General features: G+C 43.0%; 1 protein-coding gene across 8 annotated transcripts in view; it reads right to left on the bottom strand.

Moving 5' to 3' along the window:
• Positions 1-16,877, bottom strand: part of GPHN (gephyrin) — a 684,869-nt gene that overhangs the window by 143,148 nt on the left and 524,844 nt on the right. For all 8 annotated transcript variants that reach the window (XM_029059894.1, XM_029059899.2, XM_029059912.2 and 5 more), the window contains one exon: positions 6,330-6,372. In XM_029059894.1, the coding sequence (XP_028915727.1) occupies positions 6,330-6,372 (43 nt within the window). The remainder of the gene's footprint in view (positions 1-6,329; positions 6,373-16,877) is intronic.

Genomic DNA, 16,877 nt, shown 5'->3' with positions numbered 1-16,877 from the left:
AATGTTTCGAAGGTGGGGAGAGCGGTGGTCTTAAGTATATGGAGCGGGAGAGTTTCGGGCTGGGGGAGGATGGGGGAAAACAGTCGGCGGTGAGACGGTTGAAACTGGGGCATAGTGAAGAAGCTGGTGCTAGAGGAGTGGACTGTGCGGGTTGGGCTGTAGTAGATTAGTGAGGTGAGGTACTGTGGGGAGAGCCTATTTAGTGCTTTAAAGACGACGGTAAGGAGTTCCTGTTCGACGCCAAGGTGGATGGGCAATCCTCAGAGGTTCTTGAGGAGTGGGGAGACATTAACTGAACTTTTAAAAATAATGGTAATTGTGTACAGGCTAAGCGCTCAATACGTGCCAAGCACTGGGCTAAGTATTGGGCAGACACAACATAGTTCCCTTAATGAGGGAGAAGCCTTTATAGACAGCCAAGTGAGGGCGAGTCGGAAGTAAGAACAAGGTGCTTTGCAAGCCCTGGGAAACTTGTGGGAAAGCAGGAAAACACCTGTCAGGTCTGTAGCATCGGGACCCGCTTGTCTCCTCCTCTCCACCCCACAGGGCTGGGGCAGAGCCTTAGCTCCAGTCCGGGATGGGGGTGGCTGATGTGAGGGTCCTCGATAAAGGGGGCTTTGTGCTGGTGCTGTCCTCGGCGCCCAAGAGACCACACACATTTGTCCCCAATTTTCCCTTGAGCTGGAAGGCTGGGAAGACTGCTATCTTCCTCCTGTCTCAATCAATCGATGGTATTTATCAATCAATGGTATTTATTGAGCACCGCTACCCTAATCATTTTCCTTCAGTAACTTTTAGACTGTGTTTCCCCATTCCTCAAGAAACCCCAATGGTTGCTCATCCTCTTCCGCATCAAACAAAAACTCCTCACCATTGGCTTTAGAGCACTTAATTAATCCCCTTGTCCCCTCCCACCTCATCTTGCTACTCTTCTACAACAACCCAGTCTGCACGCTTCGTTCCTCTAATGCTAACCTTCCCACTGTACCTCAGTATCGTCTATCTCACCTCAGGCCTTCATCCTACCTCTGGCCTGGAATACCCTCCCTCCTCACATCAGACTGATAATTGCTCTCCCCGTCTTCAAAACCTTATTGAAGGCCCATCTCCTCCAAGAAGCCTTCCCCGATTAAGCCCTCCTCTCCTCTTCTCCCACTCCCTTCTGTACTGCTCTTACCTGATCCATCATTCATCCGGAGAAGGCCAAGAATAAGGGGTCTCATCCGTCCCCCTCCCCTTCTCCCACGTTCAGAATTAACCCCTTCTTCTCGTCTGGTTCAGTAATCCTCTCCTCCGTTATTCAGAGAGGATGGTGTCACCGGTGTCGGAGGAGCAATCCGAAAAGCGGACATGGCAGCCACTAAACTGGCAGATGTGCCCACCAATCAGATCCAGCCTGGCCATGCCAACCTCTCAGGAAGATGCGCCCAGATCCTGACTGGGGGAAACGATCGGAGGAGGCGGGCGGGGTGGTTGTTTTAAGTTGAAATCAAGCAAAAAAAGCGGCTACAAGAAGGACAGTCAAGCAGAGGCACACTCACTCCATTCCTAGCATGGGCCGTGGCTAGCGAGTGGAAGCCCATCGGCTTCACGTCCAAAATCCCCGGTGCTGCGCAGTCATGGCACGGGAGAGAGAGGGCAGACACTCAAGTTTACTGCATGGAAAGAGGAGACGGTAAACCACTCTCAGCTTTTTACCAAGAAAACTCTCCGGATCCACTACCAAAACGACTGCAGATGGGGAGTGGGGCGTTCTGGGAGAGATGTGTCCGTGGCGTCGCTGTGGGTCGGACATGACTCGACAGCATAAGACAATACAGTCCCCGTCGTATGTCTGTTTTGTACATTGAGCATGGTGTCAACCCAGAGGCATTTGCAGATGTGGAGGAGAGTCTGAGAGGTTGGAGCCAGGAGTATGTGGCATGGAGAAGTGGGGGTAGTAAATTGGAGTTCACATGAGCAGCAAGAAGGGATACGGCTGGCTGGCTATAACTGAACTGGCCTACTTCGAATGAATAAACCCTGATAGCCCTTGGCATTTGCCTACTGCCTGATCTTGGGCATGTAACTTCACTTCTCTGTGCCCCAGTTTCTCCAGCTGTAAAATGAGGATAAAATACCTGTTCTTTCCGCCCCCTTAGACTACGAGCCCTGAGTGGGGAAGATATTGTACCTGATTTTATCGCCTGTATCTACCCCAGTATGTAGTTATTATTATGTCCTGCCCCTATCTGCTGGGAGTGACCTTGTGGGAATTTAGCTGGGCACTGGGACTCATTGGTTTAAAAACTATGCTTATAGAGGGAATAGGACTGGGGAGAGACAGGAGAGGGAAAGAAGGCCAAGGAAAGAAGTGATTTACCAATGTTGATCAGATAAACCTTGAAGGTGAGGTTTATGGACTCTGAGATAAATCAGGAATGAGTGTATGATGTATCTGTTTTTTCATATTGTGGGGTAGATCTAACGCTGGTGTGTTCACACACAGACACACAAATAGGAAAAGAGAAAATGCTGTTTTCCCTATTAAACCGAATCACTAAATAAGCAACTGGAATTACAGGATCAACATACTGCTTTCGAGATTCCCAATCCATCAAGTCCAGGGTATTTCCTTCCTAATCATAATTTGCCTTTCGGTTTGCCTTATGGAAAACACTCCCCCCCACCCAAAGATTTAAGGTTTGGATCAATATCTCTTTTTCGGCAGGTAATTTTCCAGACTTTTATTTTGGAAAGGAATGGAGAATACAATACAATAAAGGAAAATACTTTTCCGGCTCTTCTATTTGGCAATTAAGGGTGAAATGGAGCAGTACGATTGTATGAGGTGGGTGTTCCTGGCAGAACACAATGAAAGGTTTTTAATACAAATGTTTAACCATATTAGGAACTTTTTTTTAATTTTAGCTTTTTTTTTTTTTGCAGACTTCACTGTTTTCCCTCCTACACTGATTTTTATGTCTGCAATTTCAATTTGTAGGTTCATCTGTTTTTCAGTAGACCCAAATTGGAAAAAAGGGCTGAATAATTGGGTTTGGAGCAGGAATAGTACCTTTGCCCAATTTCTAAACACTAAAATAGTTGAACACACTCAACATGCTTTCCAAAAATTCCCTTTCAGATACAAACAACATGACTGAATCGAAAAGCCTTACACCATGAAATGAAACCATATTGAGCAAGTGGATGATAAAAAAAAAATATTTCCCCATTAAGATAAAGGAGCTTTCCATTTGAGAATTTCCCAAATCAAGCTGACCAAAATCAAGCATCAATTCTCACCCGCTTGGGCTTTACCTTTTACTGTGCCCTAGTGGAAAGGGAACACGATCCGGAGTCAGAAGATCTGGGTTCATTCATTCAATTGTATTTATTGAGCAATTACTGTGTGCTCACTTCACTAAACGTGGAATGTTGAATTCAGCAATAAAAAGAGATAATCCCTGCCCACATCAGGCTTAAAGTCTAGAAGGGGGAAGAGAGACATCAAAAGAGGCTCCACCATTTACCTGCTGTGTGCCCTGGGGCAAGTTATTTAACTCCTCTGTTTCTCAGTCCCATCTTAAGTAAAGTGAGAAGTAAATATCTTTTTTCCCTCCCCTTTAGACTGTAAGCCTCAAGAGGGTTTGAGGCCGTGTCTGATCTGATTGTACCAACTCCATCTCAGAGTTTAGCACACTGCTTGGTGCATAGTAAGTGCTTACTGCTATTATTATTATTATTAACAATACTTCTCTACAAGAAAGAAGTACTTGCCAAATATATTCCAGGAGCTAAATTAGCACCAAGACCCTAATACATTAATATCATTTAGTCTCTCAAAGGATCCTGATACAGATCATGTAAAACTGAGATGCAATCAATGAGGTAATTCTAAAAACAGAGTAAACATATAATAATATTGTTTTTTGAGGAATCTAAAGGCCTTTAGAAACATTATCTCTTCTATCTTCCCGTGTTAAAAGGAGCCCCATTATAGAGACCAAGAAGTGAGATACGGAGAAATTAAGTAACTTTATCTGACCACAACATCAGTGGTGAAGACAGATATAAAATATAAAGCCCAATTTCCCAGTCCAATGCTCTCTTTGCCTATACTTACTTCTTTCCAGGAAAGATTCTCATGGAATTAAAACATCTGAAGTATGAACTACTATCTCCAACTGAATTTCCTACTCTTCTTAAAAGAAAAATCCAATTAAAAGTCAGGATAATTATTACCTTTTAACTGTTTGTGGGCATCTCAAGTGCTTGGTACAGGTTTTGCATTCCTTGGGCCCTCAGTAAATCTCATTATTTCTATTATTTCAACCCCACGTTTGAAGTGTGCCTCTCCTTCTCTTCCTCTCAGTTTGTCTGCCTTGCTCAGAATCGTAAAGCCGATAACTTCGGTTACCCACATCCTTCTAGGAGTATTATAGAGGGTTTGTTTTGAGGCAATAATAGAGTTTGAGAAGGAAATGTTGAGGAACATACAGACTCTAATTGCTATTGTAATACGGTGAAAGGTATCTGCAAGTTCTCAACTTTGACTTTGATTTTCTCAATTTTGTTGTGAATTTATGAGAGAGTAGCTTGGAGTTTCAGCCACAAGAGGCCTGGAATTCTGCTCTTCTAGCACAATATCACATTCCTCTTGCTCTGTCACTCGCCCCCAATTTTACATTATTGTCTTTATGTTGTTTTTTGGATTTTCTTATCGTATATTTTTAAGTAGTTTCTATGTGTCAAACACCGTTCTTAGGGCTGGAGTAGGTACAAATTAATTAGGTTGGTCCCTGTCCCCATCTAAGTAGGAGAGAAAAAATATTTAATCCCCATTTTACAGTTGAGGGAACTGAGAAACAGAGAAGTTAAGTGACTCACCCAAGGTCACACAACAAGCAAATGGCAGAGCCAAATTAGAACCCAGGTCCTCTGACATCCAGGCACATGCTCTTTCTACTAGGCCATGCTGCTGTTTTTAAATCATATCTTCTTTTGTTACGTGTCTACTGTCAACCCTCCCCACTTATCCTTAGATTGTGAGGTTGTAGGGGGTCAGGGATCTTGTCTAACAATAATAATGATTCTGGTATTTGTTAAGCGCTTACTGTGTGCCAGGTATTATACCCAGCACAAATCGGGTTGGGCACCATCTATGTCCCACATGGGGCTCTCAGTCTTATTTTACCAATGAGGCAACCGAGGCACATAGAAGTCAAGTTGGTGTTTGTTAAGCAGTTACTATGTGCACAGCACTGTTCTAAGCGCTGGGGTAGATACAGGGTAATCAGACTGCCCCACGTGGGGCTCACAGTCTTAATCCCCATTTTCCAGATGAGGTAACCGAGTCACAGAGAAGTGAAGTGACTTGCCCACAGTCACACAGCAGACAAGTGGTGGATCCGGGACTCGAACCCATGACCTCTGACTCACAAGCCCGTGCTCTTTCCACTGAGCCACGCTGCTTCTCGTCAAGTGGCTTACCTAAGGTCACACAGCAGACAAGTGGTGGAGGTGGGATTAGACCCCCAAGTCCTCTGACTCCCGGCCTCGGGCTCTATCCATTAGACCATGTGGCTTGTAATTCAGTTTGTATTTGACGTGCTAATATACCTCTTTTACCAATTTAGCAAAATCTAATTTCAGAATGAGTGATTCAGTCGCCACCCCTACAAGCTCTTCTAGCCCAGGACGGCACCTGCAAATTCTCTCCCAATTACCTCCCTTGCAGTTTTGCACTTGACTAGCTGATTGAGGTGAAGATTTACATGCGGGAGGCAACCCTTTGCTAGAGAGAGGTGCCTGCTCTCCAACAACTTTCCCCTTCATCTTCTAAACTGAGAGCTCCGGCCTTCTAATAATAATAATAATAATAATAATGTTGGTATGTGTTAAGCGCTTACTATGTGCAGAGCACTGTTCTAAGCACTGGGGGAAATACAGGGTAATCAGGTTGTCCCACGTGAAGCTCACGCTCTCAATCCCCATTGTACAGATGAGGTAACTGAGGCCCAGCGAAGTGACTTGCCCACAGTCACACAGCTGACAAGTGGTAGAGCTGAGATTTGAACCCATGGCCTCTGACTCCCAAGCCCGGGCTCTTTCCACTGAGCCACGCTGCTTCTCTAGGGTTTCCTTATTCCACTAAGGCCCTGAGGAGAGTTGGTGAGATTTCCTACCCCCAAGCCTCAGTTGCAGCTTTCTGCAACCGACGTTCCGCGTGTTGCAGAGTGCCCAGCGCACTGCAGGTGCTTAATACCATTACCATTATTTTCAGTTATCCTTTCCGTGCAGCTAGATGAGAGGCCTGATTTAGAAGTCGGGAATGCCGTAGTACTTACTGGCTCTGAGAATGTTCTCCTTGCTGCTGCACCTGGACTGCACCTGCAGAGAAAGCACAGACTCAGTAAGCTACAGCCGACGACAGGCTCGGCCAGACGTGGGGTTGAATGGGCAAGCTTCTGGGATCGACAGGAAGAGGCCTTATCGGATTCCCGATACCAAGACCAGTCATTTGCAATGTTTGGCGCCCAGAGCGCACATGCGAAGTTTCCCGATGTTTAGGTTTTCTTTTTCCTTTCCCCTTCTCCCTCCACTATCCCCACGTGCTAAATCGGTACTCGGAAATGTAACATTTTGGACCGAAAGGGAAAATCTGACCCAGGTTAAAACAATGGCAATTTCATTGCTGCGTAAGTGATTCCAACATCTGGACACGTTGCTAGTTAGCCCTATTTGTATTAAATTGCAAAAGTTCTTCACCTCGAGACTTTTGCCAACTGCCCCACTCAAAAGAACAATGCATGAATCAGAAAATAGAAATTAGCTTGAGGATCCCTTTAGTGAGACGTTCAGTAGTATCATTAATGTATGTAGGAGAAAAGAGAGATTCATGATCAGGTGACGTGTCTGCTTCTGATAACTCCAGAGACTGGCTGATTTGAAATCAGCTTGGGATTGGAAATCTTAACTGCCCATTCCTATATCTACGTATTGTCCCTCACAAATTTACACCACCAGAGTCTGTAAAGAAGGTAAATCAATGATCTTTACTGAGCGCTTACTGTGTGCACAGCACTGTACTATGCGCTTGGGAGAGCAAAGCAAAATGTTCAGAGTTTCAATTCGGTGTGAGCTTACCTGGTAAGTAGTGCTAAACTATAAAAAATTCTAAAGGGCTTTCTCGGGCAAATTTCTCACAATGCTGGATTCATTTCTAACTTCAAACCTCTCCTTTTAACTCCTCAGGAGCTTGCCCCAAATGTACATTCACACAACAGATTGGATTCTACGACTTTACAACTACTTATTGCAATGGAACAACTCATGAAGGGAATGTTGCAACTTAGAGTGGTTATGGCTGTCCTTCCCTGAAAAAAAAACTGTTAATGTTAAAAGTAAAACACATACACTCACACACAAAACGAAGTCCGAAAGTAAAACCAAATTATGCACTTAAAAAGGAAAGAATTTCCAAAGAAATGACACTGCTGTCCTTCTTTGGCCCAGGTTTGTCTGATTAGGTTTTCATGCCTTAAAATATCTTGATTGGAAGAGAAATTTTTTTTCTCTACGATTTCAATGACAGACAACTCTAGGCCAAAAAAATGGAAAGATGATTATTATTAATGAAAAGTAAGAGGAAAAGAGTGAAGGGTGAAGAAGAGAGAGAAAAATAGAAAGGGAAAGGGATCGGCAGGAAAGAGTGTCAGAACAAGAGATGTGAAAGGAAAATGAGCCTGGGAGAGTGGAACATCATAAAAATGGGGGAGACTGCTATTTCTCACAGAAAGCCACATGGAAAGGGAAGAATGGCTAATGAACGTGCTGCAAAATATACATGCCAGTTGGCACACTATAGAATTCAAATTAGTGAAACTACACCATCACGACCCTATAGGGAAAAATAAACAGAAACACTAATAGAGAAGAGGCTTATTAAAAAAAAAAGATAAACCAAGTAAGAAATGTGATTCAAGGAACACAAGAAGAAGCCTTTAAAAAGAGAGAAAAGAATTGCGAGAGAAAGAGGAAAGAGAGAAATGTTAAGGGACAAAGACTGTGTTTAAAAAGAGTAAAATGGAAGTCAAGAGAGTCTTCAGCAAAGTGTAGGAACGGAAGGAGCCAAACCCATAACGCAAAGCAATGTTTGCGGATGGAATGCAGCTCCTTTGATCAGTAATAGTTACTCTTAAGTCGTAGCCTCTAATCCTCCCGAGTTCATCTTTTAGCCCTTCCAACCTATAGTGCAGCTAGTATATGGACAAAAACAAAAGATTTACAATGACAAGAGCGACTCACATGCAGTTCAAACCTTAACAAATGTGTCAGCAGAGTATCACCTTGTACGATGCCCCAAAATGAAAATGGCAGTGAAGGACTCACTGAGTTTAGAAAAAGCCACCTGGGTTGAGTTCTTCTATTATCATTTTATTCTTGTGAGTACGGGAGGGCCAGTAAACAAAGCCAATTTTGGCAGTGGGGAACTTAGCTAGGGCTGGAGAAGTAGAATTTAACACTCACCTGATGGACAATATAAGATATATGAAAAATAATGTGCTTTCCAGCAAATCTCAGAGCAGCTGTGGGTGAGGAATCATGATGATGAATAACAAACCCAACTGACCCTGGCTGAGAACTTAGAACTCAAACCCAGCCAAAGAGCATCACACCAAAAAAAAAAAAAAAGGTGCCAATTTATTTTATAAGTGCACCGGTACCAGGTGTGTGGGGGGAAAAGCTTTACGTTCACGATTATCTTCTAACATCAGAAGAACGAACAAATTTAAAACAAGCATTAAAAGTGTAAGACATTCAAACCACTTGAGAAAATACTGTTATTTTAATTTCCGATTTTGACGTTCTTACAAACAGTAGCCCATCTGAAGACATATAAGATCGATGAGGCCCAATTTAAATGAGCTATGAGGTCTCTGGTATTTTCAAATTCCAGTTCCTGTCCTAACCGTACCAATCAGAAGACTGCTCTGTGCTATCACGCATCATATGATGGGATTTGCCAGAACAGATGGATTTGGGGAAAAACAGTTACTCTTAATTTCGCACTTAGAGGCAGCTGCAAAAAGAAATATCACATGTGCCTGCCTCCAGGGATATGGGGAAACTCATGTTTTGTTGATTTTCCTCTCTCCTTACCAGGAATGCACAGTATTTATCTTGGGAAAGAGTAGTTGGAAAAAAAACCAAACTGGGATTTCTTCTAATGTCACCTTTGGGAGGGGTTCACGGGAAGGGACCAGGGTCCAGTTAAGCACTCTGCTGCTCTGTTGGCGGAAGTGATTTGGCGCCATAAAATTTCCATTTCTCTAGCTGACTGGAAAGTATTCCACCCACCCACTGAAATCAACACAAACCCTCTAAGGATTACAGCACATCATCCTAAAGCCAGTGGAGGGAATGGACGCAACAACAGATTTGCTGACTCTCTCCATGAACAGGGCCTTGCTTCCGATCAAGGCTGCTCTGAGGTAGCAAATCAGTCATGGCAACAATCAGCTGGGCCTAGATCTAGGATACATTTTTGCTGAAGATCATGATGTCTATAAAGGAATCTCAAGAAATCAAACAAAAAATGATGTGAGGGAAAGCACATCCTAAATGTGAGAAAATAAGGTGAAAAGGCAAAAGGAGCAGATACAAAATATTAACCAACCACCACAATCTTTAGATGCAGTTAGAGAAATGACTTACCTTATTTTAGGTCATAACAAGAATAGCACAATGCTTAAAGTCAGTTCTTCATTATGGGAGGTACAGTTAAAGTCATAGATTATAGTAACATGGGTTGCTACATAGAGATGAAGACTGTTTCAGTCCGACATGAAAAGCTAACTCTTGTTGGAGAACATTTCAACTCAAGTTTAACTTAACACGGAGGCCAACCACGTGACGTGAACATGAACAAGTGAGAGCAGCCAATCTCTCCGAGGATTTTAAGGAAGTGGATTCATCAACCTCTGATAGTAGGGTAAAACACGTCACTCTAAAGTGACAGAAGCATGCAAAACGTGTAACCACAAATAGCAATAGGTACACAGAAGTGTCTATGCACACACACATACACACCCACACACCCACAGAGACACCCAGAGACACACAACGATACGGGAAGAAAATGCAGTGGCCAAGCTGGAATGACGAAAGCGGCACTTGTGAAGCACAGCGGTGGTCGGGTGATTCGAGAGGTGTTCTTTCCTTAAACCATCCCATTACCATGCTTATTTAAAGAAGCCGGGACAAAACCCTTTTAAATGTCGCAGTAGCTACGAGCCCCCAGCTTGAAGCTAGTGTGAGGAATTTTGATCACCGTTCCCTGCGATGTCAGGGGCTTTCCAGCGGAAGCCAGTTGGTTCGAGTGTGTGAGTTACAGCCTTGATTCTTTTACATTTCAAGGGAGTAAGGGAGGAGAAGAGCAAATGAGGCAAAAAAAAAAAAACCCCCATCTTGGGAACACCCTGAGAACAGCCTCGGAACACTATTGAAATGGCCAAGTATGAAAGGGGTGAATACAATGAAATAGCAGGTTAAAACCACCCCCGTTGGAAAATTATGTATTTTTCAGCTGCTCACTTTTCTAATTTTCACTCTTTACTCTTTCCAAGTAATATGTTAGTTATGATGCTATAAATTATAGCCTCAGTCCTCCTACTGAGCAGTTTAATGTGTGAGGTCTGGTGAACGAGGCCTTTGAAGTCATCTTGATGTCTGCTTTCTGAGGGCATTGAAAGAGCCGGTGGAGGAAGAAATTAGTGCATACGTCTTGTCTAGACCACTGTTGCTTGCACATAATGACTGATCAGGATGATGGGTGCTGGCCTGTATTTGTCTAATATCCTACAGTCATGTATTTCTATCACGATAGTTACAGCACCCTGTTGACGTCACAATATTTCTGAAGCTCTTTCAAAGGACCGCTTTCTTATGCAAGTGTGCTGGTCTGTCCCACTGTGGAAAATGGCTTCTTCCTTTCCTGCGAATCACTACCAACTCTGTTTCCTTTTCTTACTGACAACAGCAGGTCATTCCATCTCTTCTACTTGTCTTCTGAGGTTTTCAATAAAGGGTTGGCTGCAGTGCTCAGCCAAAAGACCCAGAATTGGCTAAAGATGCAAATCAACGTGTTCAGGAGGGATTCAAAGAATGCTGGGAGAACTCCGCCTAACTGCCATTGCCTTGGAAGTTAGTTTCGGGGGTTTCCCTGTTGAGTCTTTTTCTGAAATTAAGGGTTGCCAGAGGTTTGTTTTTGTTTTTCTTAAAAAACCCAAGAATATTCACTTCTCCACTTTTCCTAAGATACCTATGAAATAAAATGCTCACACAGCACCAGACTACCTCTCTCCTTTTAAACTCCAAGTGCTATCCTGCGATGTAATGCCACTTTAACCCCCTTACCAGTTTTGCAATTTTCCCTGGTCACAGCTACACAATGAAGAGTTTACTTGCCCAGAGGGCTCTGGATCCCCCTGGGGCATTCAGGTGTTTGGATCACAAATTTCTCTGAGGAAGTTTATGGTTGGATTAGTGGGATAAATGGAATCTTGGGAGAGGGGGATTTTCTAACCCAAATCACTGGGTCTAAAGAGGGCCTTACCTAGGGGGTACAGAGCTTCACTGGCCATGGAAAGGGGTTCTCTGCCCAAGAAGCCTTTCCTGTCTAAGCCCTTCTTTCCTCTTCTCCCACTCCACTCCCTTCTACATCATCCTTTGCTCATCGCCCCCTCCCAACCCTACAGAATTGATGTCCATATCTGCCATTTATTTATATTAATGTCTAGGAATACCCCTGTTTATTGTTATATTGAATTCTTCCAAGCCACAGTTAACTCTCAACAAATACGATCCAACGAATGAATGAATGAGGTTGTTTAAGGTGTGGAATTTCTACCGTTATATCTCTCCCCGCATCTCGACTGATCTTGCTCCTCTCCAGGACTCAGAATACTGCTCTCCCTCTCCCCGCTCCCCCAACTTTCCGGGAGACGGAAGGATCCCTCGGGACCAAGACTGTTTGAAAAGGGGTTGCTAAGAGGGACACGTTGCTAAGAGGGACACTTCCAGCCTCCTTGCCCCACTCTTCTTGGCAGAATCAAGCCAGCTCTGGCCTTTCCCCTCCAGGCCAGTGGGACCTCAGAGAGTCACCGGGGTGCAGAGCAGCAGGGGAGAGAGGAGTGAGAGGTGCCATGAACTTCCGACCTTCCCACGTCACTCCAAGGGGTGGCGTGTTTCCAGAAACCCTTACTGGGCGGTAAGATGGCTGGAGCCACCATCCCGATTGGGTATTCCGTAGTACCGGTCCTGGAGCCAGGATTGTGAAATTTTTCTTCTTTTACCAGAGAAGAATCCCCGAGGAGAACACAGCCCATTCAATCACTCTTCCCTCCAATTGCAGAGGTAAAGTTTATTTTCCAGGATGTCATGGTGTTTTCTGGCTTCGGCTCTCCTTGAGTTATGGTGATTAAAAAGCAACTTGCCTCTGGGAGAATCAATGTACCCTGTATCTCCCCCAGCGCTTAGAACAGTGCTCTGCACATAGTAAGAGCTTAACAAATACCAACATTATTATTATTATTAATGGGAGATGAAACTCCTCATTTTCCTTCCATCAGTTTCTGTAGGCAACAGGACAGGAAGAACAGAAGGGGTGGAGTTTAAGGGCGAAAACTCAACAAGTCTCCTTAGGTCCCATGATTCAAAATATCTCTAGCTTCTGCTTGGAATCCTTGTCTTTAAAGCCAACTATGGCAATAGGAGAGTGATTTAATTATAATGAAGAATTTTAGTACTTCAGGTGATTTTTAATTCCCTCTTGGTATTTTTTCTTCTTAAGTGCATTTTCTTGGTGAAAATGGACCTAAGAAAAATTTCTACAAGCATCTGTTGCTTTTATAGTTTTAACTGAGAGAAGAGCTACAGAGGGAATTCGACTCTTTTTCTCTCTTGACAATGTTTGCTCACATATTTTATATTAGTCATTACAAACTTCATACATAATAATAATAATAATAATGTTGGTATTTGTTAAGTGCTTACTATGTGCCGAGCACAGTTCTAAGCACTGGGGGAGATACAGGGTGATCAGGTTGTCCCACGTGAGGCTCACAGTCTTAATCTCCATTTCACAGATGAGGTAACTGAGGCCCAGAGAAGAAGTGACTTGCCCAAAGTCACACAGCTGACAGGTGGCAGAGCCGGCATTAGAACCCATGACCTCTGACTCCTAAACCCGTGCTCTTTCCACTGAGCCAGGCTGCTTCTCTAATGCAACCAATTCCAAATTGTATTAAATTAATTGAGTAATTAAATTAATGATTTTCATAACTCTCATGCTGAAAAGATAGACACTAACAAGTTACTCCAAAAATTTCAGAAAGGGCACAGATTAAGTGATCACTGTTAACTGGCAAGAAAGATAGGCTATACTCCAAAACTCTGAATTCTGGTGAAATTAATTCATTCAATGGTATTTATTGAGCGCTTACTGTGTGCAGAGCACTGTACTAAGCGCTTGGAAAGCACATTTCGGGAATGCTGAGCCTAACTCTCCTAAAGCCTAGGCTAGCTGCTCACTAGTGACCAATCTACTGTAGCAAAAGTCAGTGAATTCTCCAATTCAAATGCTTCAAGTACATGTGTTCATTCACATTAAATATTAAACTTTGTTTCATATGACTCTTAAATGTAAAGTTTATATACATATAATTTACTGAACTCATTTAATGGTGCTATAAGAACCTTGAATTTTTTAATTTCTCTGTTTATAAATTTTTATTTATAATGTTGTATAACAAATTATACACTGAATATCGAAAAAGATCTTCCAAGTTTGGGCATTTAAAAGAATGCCAATTCAGTGTGTGTTCTCTGACACATTTTGGAAACTGAATCTTGCAATTTCCAGTGACTTGTAGGTATTTATTCATGTCCATTCCAATGGTTTTAATCATAGTTTATGCTCAAGTGTACCTAATTAAATATATAAAAAGCAGTCCAAAACTGTCACAATCACTAAACATCTCAACTTAACTATAGATCTTCCTGGAACTCATCCTTTCCAAAACTCTGACTCATTTTTCAACACCTTTTTGGGAGAAGTAATATTTCTAGTTTTCTCCACAAACTCCTTCTTCATAAGCTCCACTAGCTTTGGTTTTGCTGATTTTTTTTTTCTCTACTCACTAGGTTTCATAGACTTCAACAATGGATATTTTGCCAAAAAGTCTTACCCAATTTCAACATCATCATCATCACCAATTAAGTACCTAGTATACATGGTTTAGGGGACCTTCAACCAACGTAACAGAGATGGACCCCGCTCTAGAGGGGCTTACAATCTAATAGCAGATCAAAAAAATGAGAGCTTAGACACACTCAATAAGAAACAAAGGTAAACAGTTAAGTAAACAAATAATAATAATAATGTTGGTTTTTGTTGAGCGCTTACTATGTGCAGAGCACTGTTCTAAGTGCTGGGGTAGATACAGGGTAATCAGGTTGTCCCACGTGAGGCTCACAGACTTAATCCCCATTTTACAGATAAGGTAACTGAGGCACAGAGAAGTTAAGTGACTTGCCCACAGTCACGCAGCTGACAAGTGGCAGAGCTGCATTCGAACCCATGACTTCTGCCTCCCAAGCCCGGGGTTCTTTCCAGTGAGCCATGCTGCTTCTCATAATAAATAATGTACAGCATGTCCCAAAAGATGGGGAATTAGGGAATGCTTCTTTAAAGAAACCCCATTTCAGTAAGCTTTAAAGGTGAGGTCGGATGTGATTGGACAGATTTCAGGGGAAAAGAAGTTCCATGTGGGGGGGATTGAAGTGTGTAAGACACTGTTCAATTAATGAGCTGATCAATCAATCATATTTATTGAGCACTTACTGAGTGCAAAGCACTGTAAAAGCATTTGGGAGACTACAATATAACAGAGTTGGTAGAAACGTTCCCTGCCCACAACGAGCTTACAGTTAGTAGGTTTATCTACAAAGGAAGGAAGAGTATTAACTGGGATGTAGTGGAAGAACATGCTGGACTGGTAAAAGGGCAAGACTGCTGTTGGGGAACCAGGAATTTGATGGCTAGGAGTTTTTGTTTTACCGATTCAGCCTCCTCACTGGTTTTCCTGCCTCCAATCTCACTCCTGTCAGTTCGCAGCTCTCATTTCGCTGCCCAGATCATTTTTCTAACCGCCATGCGGCATATTTCTCCCTACTCCTCAGAAACCTCAAATTTTTACCCATTCCTTTTCACATTGAGCAGAAACTCCTGATCATTGTTTTTAAGGAATTCAGTGCATTCTCTCCTTCCTACTCATCCCCTCACCTTCCCCACCACACCCCAGTTGGCGCTCTTCATTTTTCTCCCAGCCGACCTCTTGCTTACGCCCTGCTCTCTGCCTGAAACTCCCTCCCGGTTCAAATCTGAGAGAGCACAGTTCTTCCCACCTTCAAAGCCCTTTGGAAATCACATCTCCTCCAGACGATCCTCCCCAAATGATTTATAATCTCCACTTGCTGCCTGTTGAGCTCTTCTGCCCTCTAAGTACTCCGACCTTCTGTTCAGGTCCTACATAGCTCATTACAAACACTAACTCAGCCACAGATTCCCTTTTCCTGCCTTCAATCTGTAATTTTAGTGCCTGTCAACCTCACTAGGTTGTAAGCGCCTTAAAGGCAGATAGCATGTCTACTAAGTACTAAGTGCTTAGTACAGCATTCTACACCCAGTAGGCATTCAATTTATACTGACTGATAGTAGCCTAGTGCATAAGACAAACCATGATGAAGGTGAATTGCTTTCGGTGCTCTTGGCACTATCTTTGAGGGGTTTGCCGTTATGTACCTGTTTAAAACATTTTTCCCACTCCCACTGACTTGCCTTCAATTCAACATTTCAAAACATTGACTACACCAAGAGCTTTTAAACAAAAAGCAATGTGGAATATACCACTGAGTTCTTCGTCATAGTTATGTCAGAGAATTAGGGTCCCAGTTAAGGTGAGCTAAGAAACAAGCAGACTAATTGCGAGCATCTCAAAAAACCCAAATAAATCAAGATTTTGAGAAATGGAGTGTGCTAGGATTAAGGTTGTGTTGTAAACCCTTTCCCCCTCCCAGTTTCCTTCCAGTGATAATGGTGCACAAGGGGTGACTGAGCAATTGTTTAACAACCAAGTATGTTTCCGGGCCACAGTCCAAAGCTACCTACAGGAAGGACTGCTATATAGGCTCTGGTCTTCTTGGCCACCCATGCACATCATCATTAACAACTTCAAACGTGAAGGAAAGCAATATTTAGTTGTATCTACACTTTGACAGTTGCCCAAATTCAGCAGTTGGGCTCAGGAACATTAAGAACTCCTACCTCTGCTTTCCTTCTTTTCCAAAAGGCAACATTTAAACATCTGCCCCAAAGTCTTTGGAATTGCTATTGCTTTGGCTTTTATCAACCAATAGGCTTGATGACAACCCTGAACACGCAAGTCATTTTTCAGGCAAACTCACACTCTCCGTGCTCTCCCAACCACCAGTGCACCATCAAGGTTAAAGCTTTGTGGAGTGGAGGTATAGTTTGAAAGGATTCTTGCACAGAGTAAACTATTGACACCAAGGTAGCTATCAGGGATTGCTCCACAGAATCAAGGGAAATGTATTTGGAATTTATCTCACTAGTCTGACTTAGAGTCCACACCAGAACCTGGGTTTTGGCACGTCCACCAGACTGGAAGATGACTCTTCAAACTTTTAATGAATCTAGCACAAGATCTTTATTCCAGTGTTGCTCTGGGATTAGGGCGGGGGGTGGTGACAGGAAAGTTTCCAATAGTTTAACTTCAGACATGCTAGTGGTAGACTAGATCGTGAGCCCTATG

The sequence above is a fragment of the Ornithorhynchus anatinus genome, chromosome 1, assembly GCF_004115215.2.
Source record: "Ornithorhynchus anatinus isolate Pmale09 chromosome 1, mOrnAna1.pri.v4, whole genome shotgun sequence".
NCBI classification, from domain to species: Eukaryota; Metazoa; Chordata; class Mammalia; order Monotremata; family Ornithorhynchidae; genus Ornithorhynchus; species Ornithorhynchus anatinus.
This window is presented reverse-complemented; position numbering and strand designations above follow the sequence as displayed.